At 37.9% G+C, this 21,587-nt stretch overlaps 2 protein-coding genes across 8 annotated transcripts in view; both read right to left on the reverse strand.

Moving 5' to 3' along the window:
* The window catches only part of CSRNP3 (cysteine and serine rich nuclear protein 3), a 97,934-nt gene extending 88,399 nt beyond the window's left edge, over window positions 1-9,535 (reverse strand). The window contains exons 1-2 of one of the 3 annotated variants that reach the window (XM_071435004.1): window positions 9,110-9,342; window positions 5,990-6,020 (exon numbers count right to left, since the gene is read on the reverse strand). The gene's annotated coding sequence lies outside the window, so the exon portion shown is untranslated. The other 2 variants (XM_071435003.1, XM_071435002.1) reach the window with 2 other exon arrangements.
* Window positions 9,536-10,870: 1,335 nt separating this feature from the next.
* Window positions 10,871-21,587, reverse strand: part of SCN2A (sodium voltage-gated channel alpha subunit 2) — a 73,656-nt gene continuing 62,939 nt past the window's right edge. For all 5 annotated transcript variants that reach the window (XM_071435001.1, XM_071434998.1, XM_071435000.1 and 2 more), the window contains exons 22-27: window positions 17,956-18,237; window positions 17,347-17,400; window positions 16,439-16,576; window positions 15,722-15,826; window positions 15,290-15,560; window positions 10,871-14,202 (exon numbers count right to left, since the gene is read on the reverse strand). In XM_071435001.1, coding sequence (XP_071291102.1) covers window positions 13,007-14,202; window positions 15,290-15,560; window positions 15,722-15,826; window positions 16,439-16,576; window positions 17,347-17,400; window positions 17,956-18,237 — 2,046 coding nt within the window. In that variant the 3' untranslated portion in view covers window positions 10,871-13,006. The remainder of the gene's footprint in view (window positions 14,203-15,289; window positions 15,561-15,721; window positions 15,827-16,438; window positions 16,577-17,346; window positions 17,401-17,955; window positions 18,238-21,587) is intronic.

A 21,587-nucleotide genomic window follows, 5' to 3' on the forward strand; every position in this document is an offset into this window, starting at 1 on the left:
AACCAAAAAGCCTCACTTCTTACACAAACTGTTAAGCCTTAGGCTAGGAAGGATTTTCAAAGCAGAGACAGAGTCTGCTTTATTTTGCATCATTGTGAATACATAATTTTTGGTGAAGTTAATGAGTGATAGAAGCTGGAGAACAGGCTTCCTTCAGTGTTCAGACACAAAATCAGAGAGTCATATGCAATGAGAAGTCATTTAAGCTCTCCTTTATTTAGAACAAGTGTTTATATTCAGTGTGTCTCTAAGGGAGAGGTGCAGACAATGGTCTCCACAGTCTTTCTACTGTATCCCTTACAGATCTTTTACAAACTCAATCAAAAATTATCTGAAAAATCTGTCCAGTCAGGTAGCTGTGTCCATGATGAGAGATACAGTGCTTCAACATAAATGGAGCGACTCTGGGGCAGCAGAAATCAGCCCTTGATGATCAGATGGTTCGTGTCTCACAGGTAGGCGGCATGATGAAACAAAGATGGCATCAAAGAAAGTACCCTTTTACAGCTACATCAAATAGGGAAAATACTGAAGGTTGGCCATCAGACAATCCCTTCAGTATCTCTGCTACCTATTGAATATGTAGAAAGACAGTGTACAGCACAGGTCAAAAACTTGTCTTTGTAACCAAGCCAACTTCTCTTATCTATTAGCATGACCATCGGCACTTCCCCGAGGGTAACCTGGAACAGTTCTACAAAAGGCCTCACTTGTAAATAGATTAAGTATAAAAGGGTAAAGGGTATCATCCACTCAATGTTATGGATTAAAATATAATAGGAAAAGTTCCATATAAAGAAGATACAGGAAAGCGATTTCAAATATTTTCATATATCACATGAATGACTCTTTTTGCTATTTTGACCTACTAATGTACAGTTCTCACCAAGCACTTTCACAGGCAACACAAAAAATATCCATTTTGGAACAATTTAAACTTTTAGATGAACGCTGATCACTCTACAGAGATTGAAAATATGAGTTCCCTAATCATTTATTACTAAAACTAAATTAAATATGAATTTAAATCTGTTTTTAAAGTGGATTTTAAATCAATTTTTTTAGTCAATCTTTTTTAAAAAATCTAATAGTGAGACGCAAGCAATTCAAGATATTCTAATAAACACTATATTTCACTCTAGGGATACAATATGGTAAGAGAACAGAAAACCAGGCAATTTTAGCTATATTCATGGGGCTTTCCTCTTCTCTGATTGACATTTACAGACTTGATCTTTAATAGTTTTGATAATAATTGAATGTATTCATTTTACAGATAATATATGACTATAAAAACTACAATTTTTCCACATCTTAATAGGAATTTTACTCACACCCAGGATCAGCAACAGTATAAGCAGAGTGTTTCATCAGTAATACACCAGATGCTGGCAAGAAAGCCTGATAGTGATCAGTTCAGGAACTATTCTAAGTCTTTAAATTACCTTCATTAAGCACAAAACATGGTAGTAATTTTATTTTAATATCAGCATTTTTATCAGACTGTTCCTTAAAAAAAGACTAAAGTAATTATTTTTGTTCATTAGTTATTCCTTAATGTAACCCACACTGCATTCTGCAAACAAAAGTGTGATTTTTCTTTAAAATCCCTCTTCATAAGGGAGGTTCCACGATCAAAGAACTCGGCAGGAGCATCAGTTGGCTGCAATCAGGCACTGACACCTAGTGAATGCTTGCAGCTAAGGAATCCTGTGCTCATCTGCCCCCGGCCCTGCACCGCAAGTGTTACCAGCACACTCATCCTGACAAGGTGCTTCAAACACAATGTGTCCCCAATTCCGACTGGGGGGACACCAGGACGTGCGGTACTCCGAGCATGAAAAGGCACATAAAGCATCTGACCAGCTCAAAAGCGTGTATGTCCCTGTAAATGAGTGCCTACTTTGTTCTATTTTTCATGCATAATGGCAGCCTAGCGACTAGTGCTCAGTATGGCAGTGAGAACGAGCAGACAAGTTCCTCCAGACGAGAGGGATTTCACAACCCCCCAAATCCACTCAGGGAGTCAGCTGGCTCCACACACAGCACAATTGTTTTCTTTCCATTATACAGCAGATGGTGCTGGAGATGATCTGAAAAGCCCTTAAACGTGAACGGCACATGCAGAGAAACAGTGGAGACTGCAACCAGAGGATTTATAGCCGAGAACAATCTGGGGTCAGTGATTATGTCATCACATTGTCACTCCTAATGTGTCTCAACAGAGATGCAGAAGCTAGCTGTTCAATCCATTTAACGAGCTCCATGCAGAATCACCAGCCTCACATCCTCACCAGAAACAAGAGAGCTCCTGACATTCTTACTTCTCTCTTATTCTTTAATTGCATTTAAGGGATCCCTTTTCCCAAACTTTTTGCATTTCTTCAGCCTAAAACCCAAGGTAGCAATTATCTGTTCTCTTGAATTCTTAGGGAGCGCTGGACAAATAATTCAGTGAAAAACTGCACTGCCTAGTATTACAAGCAAAGCCAGAAAACAAATTCCAAAATAAGCCTTCAGGCTCTTACAAGTGAGTTGAGGTGGTGTTGGAAGGCAGGGGAGGAGGGGCAATGCAATACACTGCCAGATGCTATCCATCTCCGTAAATCTTTTCAGACCCATGTTCCAAATTCCACGTTTCACAGCTTGAGTTTCTTCAATTTCCAAACAGAATGTTCCAGAATCACATACAGCATTATGAATTGTATACCTCTGCAGCCTGTAAGCATTTTTCCAATATTATTGACTTTAATGGAAGTTAGTTGGAAGAAAAAAAAAAATAAAATCAGTAATTCCAGAACCTCTAGCTTCACTTGAAAAAAAATTATGTGTATCCAAGGTATTCATGCTTGGCTCTGGGTGCTAGGCTCAATTTCTTCATGGATATGCATGTTATTTTGTTACAGCTATAACCTACACAGGTGATAGCAGTAGTGAAAAGTCTTAAACAAATGGATATTTGGATGAAGTTATTACTAAATAGTAGGTTGCTCTTTCCTATATGATCCTTCTCCAGCAGAACTGATTGTCTTTGAATGAGTAGCTCCAGTTGTAGAGGTCACAGGGGTGTTTTTTCCTTTTCATGATTCTGTAATAATCCACATTTGTGTGTGGTGACAGTGGCAGGGGGAAACAGAGGTCTCCCAGCCCAAATCATGAAGACCAGCAGGCCACTGGGAGCTGCCTTTACTATCCAAATTTGTTTTTAATACATCTCTAAATTACCACAGCTTATGAGGATAAATTTCTTAGATGTACTATTCAGAGGCTTTTACAACATTAAATTATCTACTTTACCTGAGCTGATTGTTTCAGCAACTTTGTAATTCCCATTTCCTTTTTACTAGTTACAAAACAAAACAACTCATACTAAACTGTGGGGTTATGGCAGGAACTTGACAAATCTGAATAACTGGCTTCTTATTTTGGAATAAGTGCTCAGAAGGAAAAACAACAACACAGAAAACCTATCTAACTTTGAAAAAACAACCAAAGCAGAATCACTCTATCAAGGCTTATCCTATAGTTATTTGGTTCAGGATACACCCCAAACATCCCATGCCACTTTTGCTCAGCTGAGATGGTGAGAGACAGACACTGAAAAAACCACAAAATTACTGCCACTGTTAATAAATTTTAGTTTGTGAATTGGGTGCAGTATTTTGAGATCCTTCATTTAAAAAATACAGTGTAAGTCTGTTAAAGAAGTAAATATTTTATGAATGCATCTTGGAAACAAGTTCAAGCCAAAGTAAACATTAGCAGAAGCAGAGCAAATTCTAAGCAACTAAACTCTCAGTGGTTTTATAAGCGTATATGATGTTCACAAATATATAAACATACAAATTTTTGGGTATATAGAGTGCTCTCCTGCTTGTTGAAAACTGTAAGACAACATGTTTTTCTATTCTATCACCACAGTAAGGCTTGACAATTTTTTCATCATTTCTTATACCACGTTAAAAATTAGAATAGGTATTCTTGTCAAATAAGAATTCACATTTAGGTGTAAACATATGGGCAAAACACAGATGATTGGGAGGAACCTGAGGGGGAACAGCAGAGTGCCTGATCAGCTTTCAATGATCAAAATTTCTTTTGTAATAAAGAATATTTATACTCCCTCAAAGCAGTATCCTGCTTGGCAGCTCAAAAATCCTTGTTGCCATGGGAACTGCAAAAGAAGCCAGTTGTGACATAGCAAGCCTATAACAGAAACAAGTCTACTGTGAAATGACCAACAGTTCAGGGTTTTGTATAAAAAATGCTTGAGTATTTTCAACCTGAAAACAAAATGCTGCCTCAAATCTTTCTTCCAAATCCTCCTTCCACAAATATCTTGCAAATTTTCACTAAAATATAGGCATTGTCTATACAAAATGAGGCAAATTTGTATTTCATACCTACTACATCCAGCACAAAAATACCTACTTCCATACGTGTCCTTTGCAGACATATTTGGTACAAAGTGTACATTAGTGATTTACATTACTGTAATTTATGTGGAGAGACAAAGATCTCAAAAAAACAGAAGAGACAAAAGACTAAAGCACAGACAAAAAAATACGGCATAAGAAACTATATAAAGGAAGACTGCTAATGCAATGATATAAAACAATATTTCTAGGGTATACATGCAATTTGCCCTTTGTATCTATTCTCACCAGGTAACAAAAATCAGTGCTTGATTACTAAAATAGAACATCATGCCTTTTGAGAAGGCTGTTGGCACTTCAAAGCAAAGTGAAAAAGCAGTGTCAAACCCATAGTCATGCAGTTCCCACTTGAACACAAACAGTTTGCAGAAGTGTGAATAAAAAAAACCCAACAGGCTGATCAAAGGATCCATGTAATAACATGGAACTCATACTTTCAAACATAACCCTTTCAGTACCCCATTATAATCTTATCAAGACACTAGACTTATTTTCCTGTCAAATATGTGTGTGATAAAAATGTCCTGAGAACACCACATGGTAAGTACTGCATTGAAATGCTGTGACCTTTGGGCCACATATGCTGATTTGTGACACAACAATGAAGTTGGGGAGAACCCCAAAGAAAACAGTTTTGCAAAACTGTTACCTGCAAAACTGCTTTTATATGTCAAAGCAGTCCCGGATATGTTTAAAATACCTTTTAACATTTTAACTACTTAAGTATCACATTATGACTAATTTAAAAAGAATCTTAGGGAACTAGGTACAAGTCTTATCTGCAGACTGCCTCATGGCTCCAGATTGCTTTGCAGAACCATTAATTAGGAAATACATTCTTTTTTATCTGTTCTAACAACACTTGCTTATCAGACAGCACATTATACAGAATGTATTATCACCGAAACCAATTAGTTTGGATTACCTTCACTTCACCCCCCTCCCTGGAGGGCAGATAAGAGCAGCTATCTCCATTTTGGCCATGCCCGCTCTCCTTTTTGACCTAGCCTGCACACCCTGGCACAGAACTGTGCTGGTCTTGCCAAATGCTTGGACTAATCATCAAGTAACTGAGGCTACTGAGAGTAATGGAAGGCATTCCCAATGGAGAGGGCCCTGCCTGGGAAATGGGAAATGCAACAGGCTTCTCTTTTTTACCTGTCAAAGCCATAGAGCAAACAGGATGAAGGAGAGGGAGAGCAGTGATACCTGCATCTTTATTAAGGTCTGCAAAAGTATTTAAACTGGACTCAAAAAGTCAAGCAATCTACAACAAAGTGAACCAGTTCAGTGAGAAAACCTCTAAAAGATAAAATTTTACTTTCAGAATAGTGTGGCAATATTCGTTTGACAAGTTTTTAGAATTAGCAAAAATATATGCTTCCTTAAATGGGTTGTGGGGTAAGAGAGTAATACAGTACAATGATGCATACTAGAAACAGCAAAAAATAAAAATATTATATCTTCTAGATAATTTTAGATGCAGTGCATCTATTTGATGAATCCTTTTTCCAGTAACACAAATGTTCTATTTTTATCAAATTCATACACACCTTAGGGAGATGTCTTCACTGCCAGAGATACCTTTGAGAGATGAAAAGATTGATGTCCAGAGACCCTCTGGAGTGTGAGGGCACAGGGGCAGGTCAGGCCTTGCCCTGGTGCCCTGCTGCACACCCCCCACCCTAGAGCCTGCTGCACCCCAGCCCTGCTGTGGCTGCCAGTTCCTGGCACAGGGGAAGCAATGCTCCACACCCCACCTCTGGAGCCCCTAACCCAGCTCCTAAGCGGCCAAATGACCACGAGTCCCACCTGGGGGAAGGGCCCAGGAAGGCCAAGGGGTATTTAAGGCCAAACACAAAGAAATCAGATCTCTTGACCCTACTTCCTCTTGGAATTTTTATCTCAGTACCACTGGAATCCAGGAGTTGGTACTGATATGTGTCCTTTCTGGATCTTTTCTGCCTTCCTTTCTTCTTCTAATTCCTTCTTCTTGGAATTTTTAAGAACTTTAAACTGAATTGGTTTACAGTTTGCTAAGTTGAATGGGCCAAGTTAATGCTTTGAGAAATGTTTTATGTTGATTGAATGCTGCATTAAACCCTTTTCAAAGTTTCTTTGATTTTCTAAAGTTGCCAATAAAGTTCTTTTTGCTGTTTTGATCTCTTGAGAACACCTTGTCAGTATTTCTCCTGTGGGTCTAACGTAGAGTACATGAACAACTAAGACCTTTCCAATGGCTCATCAAGTGAGTTGCTTGTGGCCTTTACAGCACTCAAACCTTCTTATTCTCTGGCTCAACATTTCTCTAAATTAGTGTGCTGGGTTTGGCCTGGAGAGAGTTAAATTTCTTCATAGCAGCTGGTATGGTGCTGTGTTTTGGATTTGTGCTGGACACAGTGTTGGTAATTCCAGGATGATTTTGTCATTGCTGAGCAGTGCTCACACACAGTCAAAGCCTTTCCTGCACCTCACACAGCCCCAGCAGGGAGGAGAATGGGGTGCACAAGGAGCTGGGAGGGGACACAGCCAGGACCAGCTGAGCACAGGGATATCCCACACCACAGGGTGTCATGCTCACCATACAAACCTGGGGAAGAAGGGGGAAGGGGAGGTGTTTGCAGTGACAGTGTTTGTTCCCAAGTCCCATTATGTGTGGTGCAGCCCTGGCTGTCCTGGATGTGGCTGAGCACCAGCCTGCCCATGGGAGCTGCTGGATGGATGCCTTGCTTGGCTTTGTTTGTGTGCACAGCTTTTCATTTACCTACTGAACTGCCTTTACCTCAACCCACAATTTTCCTCACTTTTACCCTTTTGATCGTCTCCCCCATCCTGCTGCTGGAGTGAGTGAACAGCTGTGCAGCATTTAGGTGCCAGCTGGGGTTAAACCAAAACCATCAGTCACCATCAACCACCTGTAGGAGATTCCCCCATAGAAAGTAAACCAACCCCCAGCTCAGCCCCATTCCCTCCCCTTCACTTTGAACAAACAGACTGATGTAGTACATCCATGCAGTAACATCTGTCTGTGGTTAAAGCAAGCTGTGCTACCAGTGTGACAAGTGCCAAACAAGGCTGTCTGCCGATCTGTAGCATCTCTACAAGGCCATTTGTTTCCAAAATACAACAATTTACAATAGTGAATGTGTGTTGTAACACACATTACAACCTCCTGCAGTTGCTTATTGCTTATTCCCTCCACAGCCATTGCAATGCAATCACAGAGACAAGAAATAACTTTAAATTGTCATTAGAACAACCTCACAAAGACAAAAATCTAAACACTAGACACAAGACCTATCACAAAGATAAATTCATAGCAAGGTAACAGTGCATGCTGCAAACACTTTTTGGACTACTACACAAGTAAGTGTAGAGCTCTATTCACTCTATTCCACAGAGTGAAGAAACCAGTCTACATTCAAGCACTTTAGATTCCATATATACTACCTAACTCAAAATACAAACAGATTTCCCAAGGTTCAACCAAAATTCTACCACATATTGCAGAAAGCTCTCTTTATTTCATAGTAAAAGCTAAGTAGACCTAAAAAGCTTTATGAAGTGTAAGAACACTTTAAAATAAAGCATGCTTAGTTACAAACTATCCACATTTTCTCATTTTGCTGCACTTAACTGCATTCTCTAAAACAAATTATGATGACAATTTTAGTGACTAGTGAGGGATGTTGCTGAGTTAACCTGAACTACTCTACAAACAATAAACATGAATATACCATCTTGAAACAATAGCCACAGATAAGAACAGGCATACAAAAAGGGCAGGCCTTTCCTTGTAGTCAATTTTTAAAACCCCTATTTTAGAGATTACTTTAGCCTGCTTTGCTCTGACAAGACTAAAAAGCACATAAGTTGTTCTGGAATCACCCTAAGGTATCCAGCACCTTTGCCCTTGCGTGTTTGTTTACGTTGCCACTTTTCAGGGTAAATATACTGAAATTTACGAATCCCTTAGAGCTTTGTTTTTTCTACAGACACTATGCAAAAATCCATTCTCCAATTTGCCCACTAATAAAGTAAGGGTGACAAATGTGGATGTGAAATCTTTTGTGGCAGACTTTTGTCAGCAATCTTTCCCCAGTAAAACATCCTCCTTCAGAACACTGCAATATATGGTGGGTATAGTTACCCATTAAGTGTGAACGAACATGGGAAACTGAGCATGTTTTGCAGCCTGAAACAAGCTGTTTATTATTTGGCTCTACTAGCCTCTCACAACTGTTTGTCTTCCTGCGTACTGAGAGCAGAAGATGTTTTAGACAAAGACTGAACTGGAGGTATATCACCGCTCCCGAGTTTGCTGTGTTGAGTGGATCTAGAACACAGTTTCTCACACAGGACAAGCACAGTCTTGCAGCACCACAGATCTATCCAGAACCACAGACTACACAGAAATCCCCTGAGACGTTTCCCATTTATCCCGCTATGCCGGGGCCAGCGCAGCCCGGTCCGTGCGCTCCGCCCAGCGAGGCCAGGCCCGGCCCGGCACCCCCGGCCTAGCGGGGCCCAGCGGGGCAGACCCACACACCCCGAGGGGCTCCGGGCCGAGGGCCGCGGCTGGGAATGGACCTGCTGGGCCAGCGGCAGCGCCGGGGGCCGGCCAGAACCCCAGGAGCCCTAACCCAAGGTAGCCGCAGGCCACCTCACCTCACCTCGCATCCCTTTCCACCTCAGGTGTGCCAAACGCCAGCAGAGACAGGCGCTCTTACGGGCGAGGATCCAGATCGCCTCCGCTCTGGGAACAGCCGCTGTCTCTGGGTGACTCCCAAGCGCAGATGCCAGCGGGGTTTGCCCTCCTCTCTCCTCACCCGGATCTCCCAGCCCCTGCGCTGGCAGCGGGCGCGCCGCGCTCCGCCGCCGCCTGAGCGCTGGCAGACGCGCACTGCGCCTGCGGGCCCTCACCTGAGCCGCCGGGATCCCAGCGCTGCCGGGCGCCTCCCGGGCTCGCCAGCCGGGCCCGCGCCCGCTCCGGCCGCCGCCGCCGCCGCCGCCGCCGCCAGGGACGCCGGGCCCCCGCCCTCCATCGCCAGCAGAGAGCGCGGCCAGCGGCGCTGCCCCGGCTCCGGGGCGGGGTGACCCCAGCGGCTCCCGCTCCGCCCTCCCCGGGACGCTGCTCGGCCCCGGGCGCTGCCGAGCCGGGCGGGGCCGGGGCAGCTCCGAGCGGGATGCTGCGGGACACGCGTGGGCATCGCCCGTGTCCCATGGGTCTGTCACAGGTGTTTCCAGTACTGCTGCAGATATGTTTCCTAAACAAACAACAAAGGGAGGGGTACCCAAGCACAACCACAGCTGCTTGTTGTTCTGCTTGTTGTTTGAGGCATTTAATAATTTCTTACTTTGTGCTCGTCTTCTGGTAAGCGCAAACCCCTCTCAGACACATACTAATTATTTTCAGTCTAAGTCAGACAAATTTATTATTTATGTAGCTGCTATTTTTTCAAGACTTTTCTCTCCCCAAAACCAACCAAACCAGCGTGAACCTTGTCCTTTAATTACACACTTTGGATTTCGGATATTTTGGATTTTGGGTTCTCTCATCTCTCCCTACCTTACACCCTGCCCTGACAATTGTTTTTTACAGCTGATGTGAAAAATCTAACAGAAACTCTGCAGCCTAAGTGCTCACTACACGAGAGTAGCAATACTCGTTTCTAGGGTGAACAACCTCAACAGACCATCAGTGGTTGAAAATTGTGGAGAGAAGGGACGAAAGGCATGCACCATCTGACTGCTCCATTTGTGTTTCTCCTGGGGTGCACACCCGCATCTCAGAGTTCCACATCACACAGATTCCTGGTCTTCCCAGTACTCTTCAGAGGATCTGATGTAGAGTGCATATCTGCACATCTATGATGATGATTAGAGTTTGTGGTTTAAATTTGTTCAGTGTAACCTTCATGGCATTACTTTAAATTTAAAACAGAGAAAAATTCTTCTTAGAAATAGCACTCAAATATGATCGCTACCTAAAAATTTGGCTCTCATGTCTTATCATAAAATAATAAATTATACTTAGAAAATAATGAGATAAATATTTTTTTCTTTATAACACAAAGATAATTCTTCACTTCAAGTGTAAAATATAATTGAAATGATACATATATTGCAGCCTTGGTAGCTAGAGACTTTCTTTAATATCTGGTTTTTTAGGTGTCTCAGAACACCTGATATGAAAAAGGGATTGAAGCATCATGAGCTCTTAAATGTTATCCAGGGATCCTGAATAGGATTAATAACCTCAAGAGTGTAAGCTGAAATGATGTTTAAGATCTTTCAGAAAGCATACAGCTTCAATTTTTTTACTTTTCACAAACCTATTTCTAACATTTTATATATATTTTACTTTCATAGCACCTCTTGATATTCAATATTTTTTAGTGGGAAAATAAAAAATGCACACCAAACAATTAAATAAATAAAAAATGAAGTCTTTATTCTTTTGGCTCAACTGTAATGTGGTTTACTGTTCTTTATGGTAATAGCATTTTCCTGCATGCAGTTCACCGACACACAAGTCAATATTTTTGTAAAAGGAGGAGTCAACATCGAATTTTTGCTTGTGTAAGAAACACAAAATGTCCTGATGTGATCAATTATACAAGTTTGCTATTTAATTCCTGTGGAAAAAAAAAAGCATTGTGGATCCCATATTATATTTAGAACAGTTCTAGTGCAGCATGAATCAACAAGAATAAGAATAGTCTATGTAAACAAACACTGGTAAAGATTTCATGAATAAAAATACTACCTTGAAACTTCTGATGCAGGCAGTGCTAGAATCTTAAACAAATCCTCCCCACCACATTTCAATTACAAGTTATATCTATTTGGAAGCAAGTGCATTTTGGACTCAGTTTGAAACTTATTTCACATTAAAATGTGTGCAAAAATACAGTACTAATAAAAAAGCAGAAACCTAAAGCTACCCCATTCTTTCCTTTGTTTCTTATTTTGTGAAGTTCTTGAATTAAAAAGTGCTATGGATAGAAAGTAATAAAAGTGACAGTAACATCAACCTGAAGATAATTCTCATTTCTTATTTTATGTACAAAATGCTGAAAAATAAAATAAAATGGTATTTTTTACATTATTTATATTTTCTTAGAAAATTCTATCCATGTAGTTTTCAACAGATTAAGCAGTTTGCAACATATCCTGTACAGTCTGACTATGCACTGTACAGTAGTCACTTAAAATTTTAGAATGCAAAGCAAGAAGCTCTTAAATAACTGCAAACTATTGCTTGATGTCGTGAAAGAATGATGACCAATTGAACAATTTATTTCACTTAACCACTGAGCTATGGCTTCCCATATTAGACTCTTAACAGTGGAAGGAGTAAAATTACAGCAGCAAAGGCAAGATAAACATGCATCAGTGATAGCTTCCAAACTGTCTATAATGGTACAGAATACTTCATATTAGCTGTTGAGAGATTGCAAATTACACTTACTGTGGTACATATTTGATGCAATAAATATTGTGCACATGTCATTATTTGTTTGCTCAAACATGCACCACGGGATAAAATAACTATTTACAGAGAGGGTACTTTTTTAATCAACACATACAATGTCAACCTTGCTGAGAGCAGAAGATGGCTAAATGATACTGCAGGGTGAAGCAGAACAACTTCATAATCCTTGTGTTTTGCAGGTTTTTGGTAAGCTCAATTTCCCAAGGTCAGGTAAACTGTTTTCCGCAGAAGAATACTTAGAAGTGGACTCTATGTCCCTCGGTAAAATTTTTATACAGAGATTGTTCAACTACTGTTAAATGACTTATGAAAAAATAAAACATCTGTTCTATTATTGTAGACTCTATGGGACTTTACAGGCACATTAAGATTTGTCTGGATGAGATACGGATACTGTTATTAAGCACCTCAACATACAGAGCCACCCTGAAACATGGAAGTAGTCAGACTGCTGCTTTGTGCGACGTCATGTTTTCCCATGCATGAACTACAAGTGCAGCATGCCTTCATGCAAATCACTTCTGTTTGTACATTATAGAGAATCCGAGAGTAGAACACCTGGTCCTCATACCCCCTTCCCCAACATAAAACCCATTTACAAAAATAGTCACATATAATAGTAAACAACCTGTGAATTAAAAAATGATAGGTTCACCAACACTGATTTTTGTAAAAATATGGCAAATGTGACTGTTGAAATGCTAACAGTGGATACAATTTTTGTACTGTGTGTTTCATGTTAAACACAGAGATTCATAGGTTTGCACCTTATTTTTTTAACTGGTCCCTACAGTCTGGTTGGCCATTTTATCATCTCTTCAGCAGTGTCAGCTGGTACTAAAAACAACAACCTCCTGTCAAGATGTTACCCTGTTTTACAGAGTTGCAGTTTGATGACGAGGGGTCACTGTCTTGCTATAGGCACTGACCTTATATATATATATATATAATTATATATATATCTATATATGTAAAAACTGACAGTTTGGCATGTACCTCCTACAGGAGTCCTGTTGACACAAATACATACTTTTTCAGGCTGTAAACAGTTTATTACAAACAGATTTCTATGTTACTTTTTACTTTCCCTGCTGTCTTTACCTTTATCTTCTTTTTCTGACTTGTCTTTTTCATATTTATCCTTGTCTGGCTTTGTTACACTGTCATAAGAAGGTGGGGAGGTTGTGGATGGGGTCATATCTGTTTTTTCTGGAGTGGAGTTCTCATTTAGTTTATCCATAATCATATCTTCTTTCATGGGCAGATCATCTTCCTCTTTACCTTTATCCTGACTAAATATACATGATACTTTTTTGACTTTTTGCCTCAGGAGATGACGTCTGTAAGCACGCTGAATGATGACAGCAGACACCTCCTCCTGCTTTCGTTTCAGTGTGGTTGTAATTGGTTCATAGGAGACTTTAGAAGGATTGGCTGCCATAAACCGATCTTCCATCTGTATTCTGAGGGCGTCCATCTCCCCACTTTCCCCCAAAACACGCTTTGTGAAAGCAAACAAGATGTCAAGGCAGTGAATTCTGTCACCACTCACCATGGGCAGATCCATTGCAATAAGCTGGACTTTGTTAGGTTTTGCTATGAGAAGAGGTGGATCTAATGAAGCGGCAAAATCTGATAATTTACTGAACTCTATGAATTGTGTTGCATCGGGGTCAAACTTCTCCCAGACTTCATAGAACATCTCAAAGTCATCCTCGCTCAAGGGTTCAGCGCTTTCTTCAGTAGCAACACTGAAGTTCTCCAAAATCACAGCAATGTACATGTTCACCACTACCAGAAAGGATATGATAATGTAGCTGACAAAGAAGAAAATCCCAACAGAAGGGTTGCCACAGTCACCTTTCACAGAGCTCCCTGGATGATCTTTATGGGGGTCACAGTCTGGCTCCCCACTGTTGAGAATTGGGGCGAGCAAACCGTCCCAGCCAGCGGACGTGGTGATCTGGAACAGGCAGATCATGCTGTTGCCAAACGTTTCAAAGTTGAACATGTCATCAATCCCAACTTCCCTCTTGACGTAGGCAAAGTTGGACATGCCAAATATGGCATAGATGAACATGACCAGGAAGAGCAGCAGCCCAATGTTGAACAAAGCAGGAAGAGACATCATCAAAGCAAAAAGCAGAGTGCGGATTCCCTTAGCGCCTTTAATGAGGCGCAGGATTCGACCGATCCTGGCAAGCCGGATGACTCTGAATAGTGTGGGAGATACAAAGTACTTCTCAATCATCTCAGCCAAAAACATACCTGGGAAAAAACAAGTTAAATCAGTAATGAGTATTATTACATTTTAAAACCACTGCTAAAGATATATTCTACAAGGATTGTAGAACTTTAAGAGTAGGATACTTAAACAGATTTTTAGGAATTAGCCATTCAGTTTTTTTACAAAACCTTTGTGTTTGGTATACTTTTTTAGGACAAACTGATAACTAGTGTATGTATTTTAGCAAATGCTGAGATTAGAGGAATACCCTTTTGTTTAATTGTAACAAAAATAATCTCAGTTATTCTGAAGAAAGATCATATGCACATTAGTATTGAAATTCCATGTAATCAAGTTAAGTTATTAAAAAAAATATGTATATTTTAGGAGAACTGTGACTTCTTAATCACTCATAAAATTACATGAACACAGGTTTATTACTAATGACACAGAAATTCCAAACATAAACAAACTGATAAAAAGGTTTGTTATGATTCACAGAAGAATAAAAGAATTGAGCATTGTATTATGTGCCTCAAAGCAGAAAAATAACTTTTTTCATACAAAAATAGCAAAACTGATTTGCATATTAAGGACTACTTAAAAACCCACGATTTTTACTCAAGCTCTTTCAAGTTTGCTGCTCTAGGTAAAGCAAAGGTTAGTGTAGTCATTATTTGTTACCACATCTGCTTCAGCTCTGCTCACTCTATCTCAGGCACAAAGCCTCTCAGGATCAAACAAAACTGAAGTAAGCAAAGGGTTTTACCCAGCTGTCTGGGGTGCAGGCATCCTACCCTCATAATAGTCCCACACAGATTTTACTCTTGGATTTTGGATGACTGAACTCTTTCACCTGCAACTGTCACTGTAAGTTTACATCAAAATTGCCTTTCATGCATGTGTAGGAATCTCTACTGATTTCAGAATAGAGATCTGATTTCGACCAGTAAAAAAGTAGGAGTGTATGAAACCTCTTGCTAAAAAATTCTTACCATACTTTTCAGTTATCTTATGGATAAGACTTTCTAGTGACAAAGTTGAACCAAAATATAAATAGATTTTACACGGCAAAAATATATCCATGTTCACAGAAATAGACATTTTATAAAAATTAGTTGCTCTTACCTACTATGGAGAGAATGACAACCACAAAATCAAAAATATTCCAACCTATAGTGAAGTAGTAATGACGAAGTGAAATCAATTTCAGGACAAATTCTCCAGTGAAAAGTACGATAAACACCAGGTTAATCCAATATAAAATGTTTTCCATTTCTTCACTCTGATCATCTGTTTCTACCATCATTGTGACCATGTTAAGGCAGATAAGTATCATGATACTGATATCAAATGCTTGTTTGGTTACAAAATCAAAGACCATGCCTTGGAATTTGTTCTGTTATAGCAGAAGAAAAAGAAAAAAAGGTATTTCAGATTAATAAGGCTTTTCTTATACATTTTCTTTTTTGCTTACAACTTATTTCAGCCTAAGGCATAATAGAAAAAATCCAATTTTTAAATAGATGTAAAAATAACAGAAAATATTTTTATTCTTACTGCTGGTCGAGGTATAGGTTTTTGTGGTTTCTTTGAACCCAATTTTTTCATTGCATTGTAGTATTTCTTCTGTTCTTCTGTCATGAAAATGTCTTGACCTCCAAAGTAAACCCAAGAGACAAAAACTGGTTACAATCACGTATCTTTATTGATTACTTATAAATAATACTAATAATCACATTCTCATCTGTGGGAAAATTTAGGATAGATATAAAAATCCTCTTTTATGATTTTTATATTAAGTATTAAGCTACAGAAAGTGTTGAATTCAGCAGCTGGAACACTGATACCTTTTCAGGCAGTGTTGACAAAACACAGACTAAAGAAGGTACAAATAAAGATAATACAATGTTTGTTATCAAAGTTCAGAAATCTATACTGCTGAGCTTTTTGACATGAAGGTAGTATAGCAAAGAGTTTTTATAGCTACATTTGGCTATTTCAGTGGTTAGCCTTTTTATGAGTCAATTAAGGCTTCAGTCTCAAATCCACATCTTTACAAAGATGACATTGAGTATTTCACTAACCATGGAGAGTCATAGATTGTCATTTGTCCATCTAACCCTCATCAAGACAAATTATAAGCTTTAATAATTTAATGTATTTACTATGTGGCACTTTAACTAATTTATCATAAAAATATTAATAAAGTTGTCATCAGTGGACCAAAAATAAGAATTTTTAATGTTCTTTTCAGAATAATAATGAAGTACTTATCTTCTTTTTCTGCTGGTTGAAATTGTCTATGATGACACCAATAAAAAGGTTCAAGGTAAAAAACGATCCAAAGATGATAAAGATGACAAAGTAAAGATACATGTACAGGTTATCTTCATACTTGGGCTGATCCAAAACCTGCAAAAAAGGCATAGAAACTACACATTAGTTTAACAATGAATACAAAATATTTGCTTGTGGAGATTTCACTGCTACAGGCACTCAGGAAACTGCACAGGATTGTGGAAGAGAGGCATCCAAGCCATGTTTAGACTAAGCATATTTTCTTGGTATAGCTATTCACCTTCACTATACTACAGCAGGCCTCCTGCTGTGAGTGCAGCTTACAAAAAAAAAAAGAAATGGAGCTTTACTAGTATAGTTTATTCAATTGTCTACTTAGAACTAGAGGAAAACTTGCACCAAGGGAACAAGGGGCAGGCCAAAGGGTAAGAAAATGCACAGATCTAATTAAAAATAAGCACTCTGCCCTAAAGAAAGCAGTCAGGCAGCTTGCAGAGCACAATGAAAGTCTTAACTATAAATAAGATCAGTATTATAAAAAAACCCCCAAAAACCTTTCTGTGATGGTGTCTGTTTCCAAATATAAAGAATGGCTCAATGCATAATGAGAGGAGGAAAAGGAATTTCATGGCTACAGGTGTGTTGTAGGATTGGGGAATTTTGATTCAAGTGTACCATAGAGAAAATGGAATACGGTAGGACTGCTCCTCTGCTTACCTCATTTCTTGTATTTTTCCCATGATTTCCATTTTCTTTAACTACAAAATTATAGTAACTCTTTGTTCTTTTATTTTTACTGTAATTTCTGAAAGATGTTAAAATTACATTCTCAAATCTTGGAGCTCATACAATCAAAACAAATGGAGTCAAGGGACTATACTTACATTACGAGAATCCACAGCTGCGTACATGATATCCATCCATCCTTTAAATGTAGCCTATAAACAGAACACAGGTGTTTAGGTCACACTGTTCCTGGAAAATGCCTTGTCAGAAGCATTTTTTAGGAGCTGAAGACTAAGTGTTTTTAGTACTCATCATGAAAACCAGCAGAGTGAAATCCTAATAGCTGACTCTTGCTTTCTATTATATGTTTTATTCATGTACAGGAATTGCAAGCCAATTCTAATATCTGACTATAGAGGGGCAGCATCCATTAAGAACTCTTTTGTCTATTATGAGTAATATCTGGTGTAGAAGTTATTTTTTCTGTGCATGAGCATTAGAGGTTTACTTGATACAGATTCAAGGCAGCAGTCTATTATGTTTGAATTACATTTTTTTTCTCATAGTCAGCATATCCTCTAGGCTTTGTGTTACTTCTTCTGTAGAGTTATGGATTTATCTCACACTTCATAATTCAAACCAAGAATTGAGAAACAAAATTTCTAAATTAAAAAAAAAAGAAGTAAAAAACTTTTTACTGTTGTAGGTAAACAACAGAGATACAGAAAGATAAATAGAAATTAAGGAATTAAGGGCAGGTGACTTACCACTTGGAGCAGAGAAAGGTAACCAAGGCCTACATTGTCAAAGTTGACCTTCACATTCTTCCAGCGGGCAGTTTCATTGTTTTGTATGAGCTCCTCACACTGACTAAAGTTGTTAATTTGGCTGATATCAAATCTCTCATCAGTTGTAGTGTTAACACAGTAGTAAAACTTTCCAGCAAATAGATTTACTCCCATGATACTAAATATCAGCCAGAATATAAGGCAAACAAGAAGCACATTCATAATAGATGGAATTGCTCCTAACAGTGCATTCACCACAACCTGGAGTACAAATGAAACCGAAGAGAGACACTGTAAGAACACAGGCACCAGGATCTTACAAATGCTTCACATGTAACATGCAATTATAATTCTAATATCTATGTTACAACTCAATTGTTGAGAGTAACAAGTCAGAAAAGCAGTATAGAGAAAAGATAAAATGCCAAACTTAATTAGAAGGAAAAATACAAATAGTAGCAAATGGGAGCTTTAAAGAATGGGTAAAATAAGAACCATTAAAATAAACTTTAAAAAAAAGAGGAAAAATAAGTATTTATCAGTGCTTTTTAGAATATTTACTTAATGTATATCTGCAAAACCATAATAATTATAATCACCGATTGAATCGAACAAACCAAATTTTTAATACTACATGTTTCCTGGATAAATCCAAGCAAGTTCAAATCTATTTCTAAGCAAATTTCTAATTGAAATTAACTTTGAGGATTTTTAAAAATAAAACCAAGTAATGTATGCATGTTCTTTTGGATGTTTACGTTTAGAATTAAAAAGTGAAAATGTTCAAACCAGGAAAACTACTGAGTATCTGAACACACCAGAGCTGATAGTGTTAAGGCAACTGGCAGATAAAACTTGAAAAAGAGATTTGATTTAATTCCCAACTGAATTTTGGGAAAAATCAGGCTTCAGGAAAGAAAAATGTGAAAATGATTTCATGTGTGATGATGAGCAATGATTAAAAACATGCCAGAATGAAAATAAAACACAGAGGAAAATAAAATTTAGGAGAAAGTAGGTCCATTATGAATGAGAATTACTAATTTAATGATGGACTCAATGATGCTAAATTAATTAATTCCTATTTTAAATCTCTGTAAATAACTCTAAGAATATAGAACTGGTTAAGTATAGAGCACTGCCACCAACTTTGCCAAAACAACTGAAGCAGATCCTTAAAACTTAAAGACGTTTGCTTTTTCTTTTTTTAATGCAAAACACTAGCTATTACTTTGATAGGCTTTTTATACTTCATTTAGTATATATTATGTAAGTACTAGGACAGATCCTCTAGCATAATAAACTTATTGTTTCTGTTTGAAATACAAATATGTAATGAAGTTCTATGAAGTATTTTGGCATTACAGTTATATCTGCAACCAATACCATCCCTAAAATCAATGAATTATAAAATTAGTGATCCAGGTAGATAGGCTTTCATTCCTTGCCCTCTTACAGAACAGAAAATAAACCTTTTGAATATTAGATAGGTGATGAAGCATCATCACATGTACTACACACATGATACATACTTTGGACAACATTTGAGAGCCTATAGGACTTCAGGGAATTAATTTTATTCCTTAAATTTAGGAACTGGATCAAATGTAAATTACTTTCAATGTAAATTACTCCATCACTTTATAAAAGCACAGAATGGTGCATGAAGTCTGAATATTCCAGGCTTTTTTGTTTGTTTGTACCTTTTTCCCACTTATTGTAAATCAAATATTTTAATAGGTGTTTATATCTAGTGTGGAAATTTAAAACAAATCAGAATATTTTCTTAATCATACTAAAAATCTCCTTTGCAATAACTGTTATAAATTAACAAGGAAAAGTAATATAGAATTTTATAATTCAGCATCTGGGTTGAGAGGATTCCCTAACTGATGGATAAATCTCTTCTGTCTATTTCAACATTGCGCTTTTATGTTGACAAGCTTGTACTCAGCACTGTGAACCACATGACTGTAGATATTGTTTGACCTAAGCAAAATGAACAGTCTAATAACTATGCTGAATTAGTTTAAATCAGAAAACCATGTACTCACTTATTTTTACAACAATTTGACTGGAATAATAAATGGCAAGGCCATTTTTTCCCAATTTGGGAATATTTTCCAAATATATTAGGTTTTTTTAAATTGAAAGTTATCTCAATTCTTTTAATCAAAAATATCAGTAGATTTCTTAAATGTAATGATATCATCCATCAGGAACAATTTTTGAGATATAAAGGGATAGTTAATGAAGTGAAAATATTTGTCCTCGAGCTTTCAGTCTCAGTACACCCAAGAATTCTGCTCCTCTTTGTGCTGCAGCTGCAGGTCCAGTCATGTTCTTTCTTTAATTGCTGGATTTCTACAGCTGACCTACTTTCTCTGGTATTAGTCTGAGTCCTGAAGCTACAGAGAACCAGCTTGTGATACGAATCATTTGAAGACACTCAAAACATACGTTGAGCATCACTGGAAACACTGATCCCAACACCTTCCAGCTTCCACCAGTAGTAAGTCTGTGAGAAAAAGAGGCTAGGCCTGACAGCAAATGAAAGCAGGGGAAGCATAAGAAAGACATCAAACCCCTTGTTTTCTAGTTGAAAGAAAAAGGTATTAGTGCCTAGCACCATATAGCAGTGAGTGATACTGCTTGGGACAGAGCATGGACAGACTAATTATATTCCCACAGGCTATTTTAATGAAGTACCAAGTGCAAATTAAAGTATAACTTTCATAGCAATACCAGTGGTAGGAAGATGCAGGGAGAAAAATTAATTTTTTTCATGGGGCAATTTTTTTCTTTTAATTACTAGTTTGTATGGGCACAAGTTGAAATCCTAGAGAATCATACAGTGTGTTAAAAACTGTACGTGTACTGAACAGAATTTCCTGCTTGTATATGGAAAGTGCTTAATGGAAGCAATTTAAGTGTCTATGCAAATATATGCATTGTACTGTATTGTCATATTTTCAGTTTCATACATGATAAATATCAATGGAATGATTATGTTATGAACAGACATATTGAATTTCCATGTATCAGACCTTAAAATAGTCTTATATCAATCTCTCCATCAACTTGAGCTACTGTATCTTTAAAGACACTAAACTTGGAATTAATTACTTTAAATAAGGCAAAATTCAGTACATCCATTGGAATATTTCGATGGTTAACTGCCTAACTAATGAAGTTATAGGTCATATTTCTAATCTTAAGTGATCTAACTTCATCTACTATTTTTAATTGCATTTTTTGCTAAACCCATAAATCTTCTCCTCATCTGGGAATGTACAGAGATAGAGTTGGCAGATCAGGATCAAATGTGTAGATAAAGTTTACACCAACATGGAAGTCATGCGATTGACAATTATCCTTAAACCTTCATGACAAGGTTATTGGGTTTTTCCTTGCAACAATGAATTGCCACTTAAACAATTCTATATAAAATTTGAAATATTTTTATTTTGAGTTTTTTGTTTTGGTAATCATTGTCATAAAAGAAACCCCAACAGCTAATATTATTTTAGTGAGATAATACTGATGCTTTAGACAGGTCTTACCTCTGATAGAAACATCCCAAATTTTCAAATTTGCTTTAGTAAAAGTCC

Source organism: Agelaius tricolor, unplaced genomic scaffold, assembly GCF_023055355.1.
Source record: "Agelaius tricolor isolate 1412-34295 unplaced genomic scaffold, bAgeTri1.0.p SCAF_10, whole genome shotgun sequence".
NCBI lineage: Eukaryota > Metazoa > Chordata > Aves > Passeriformes > Icteridae > Agelaius > Agelaius tricolor.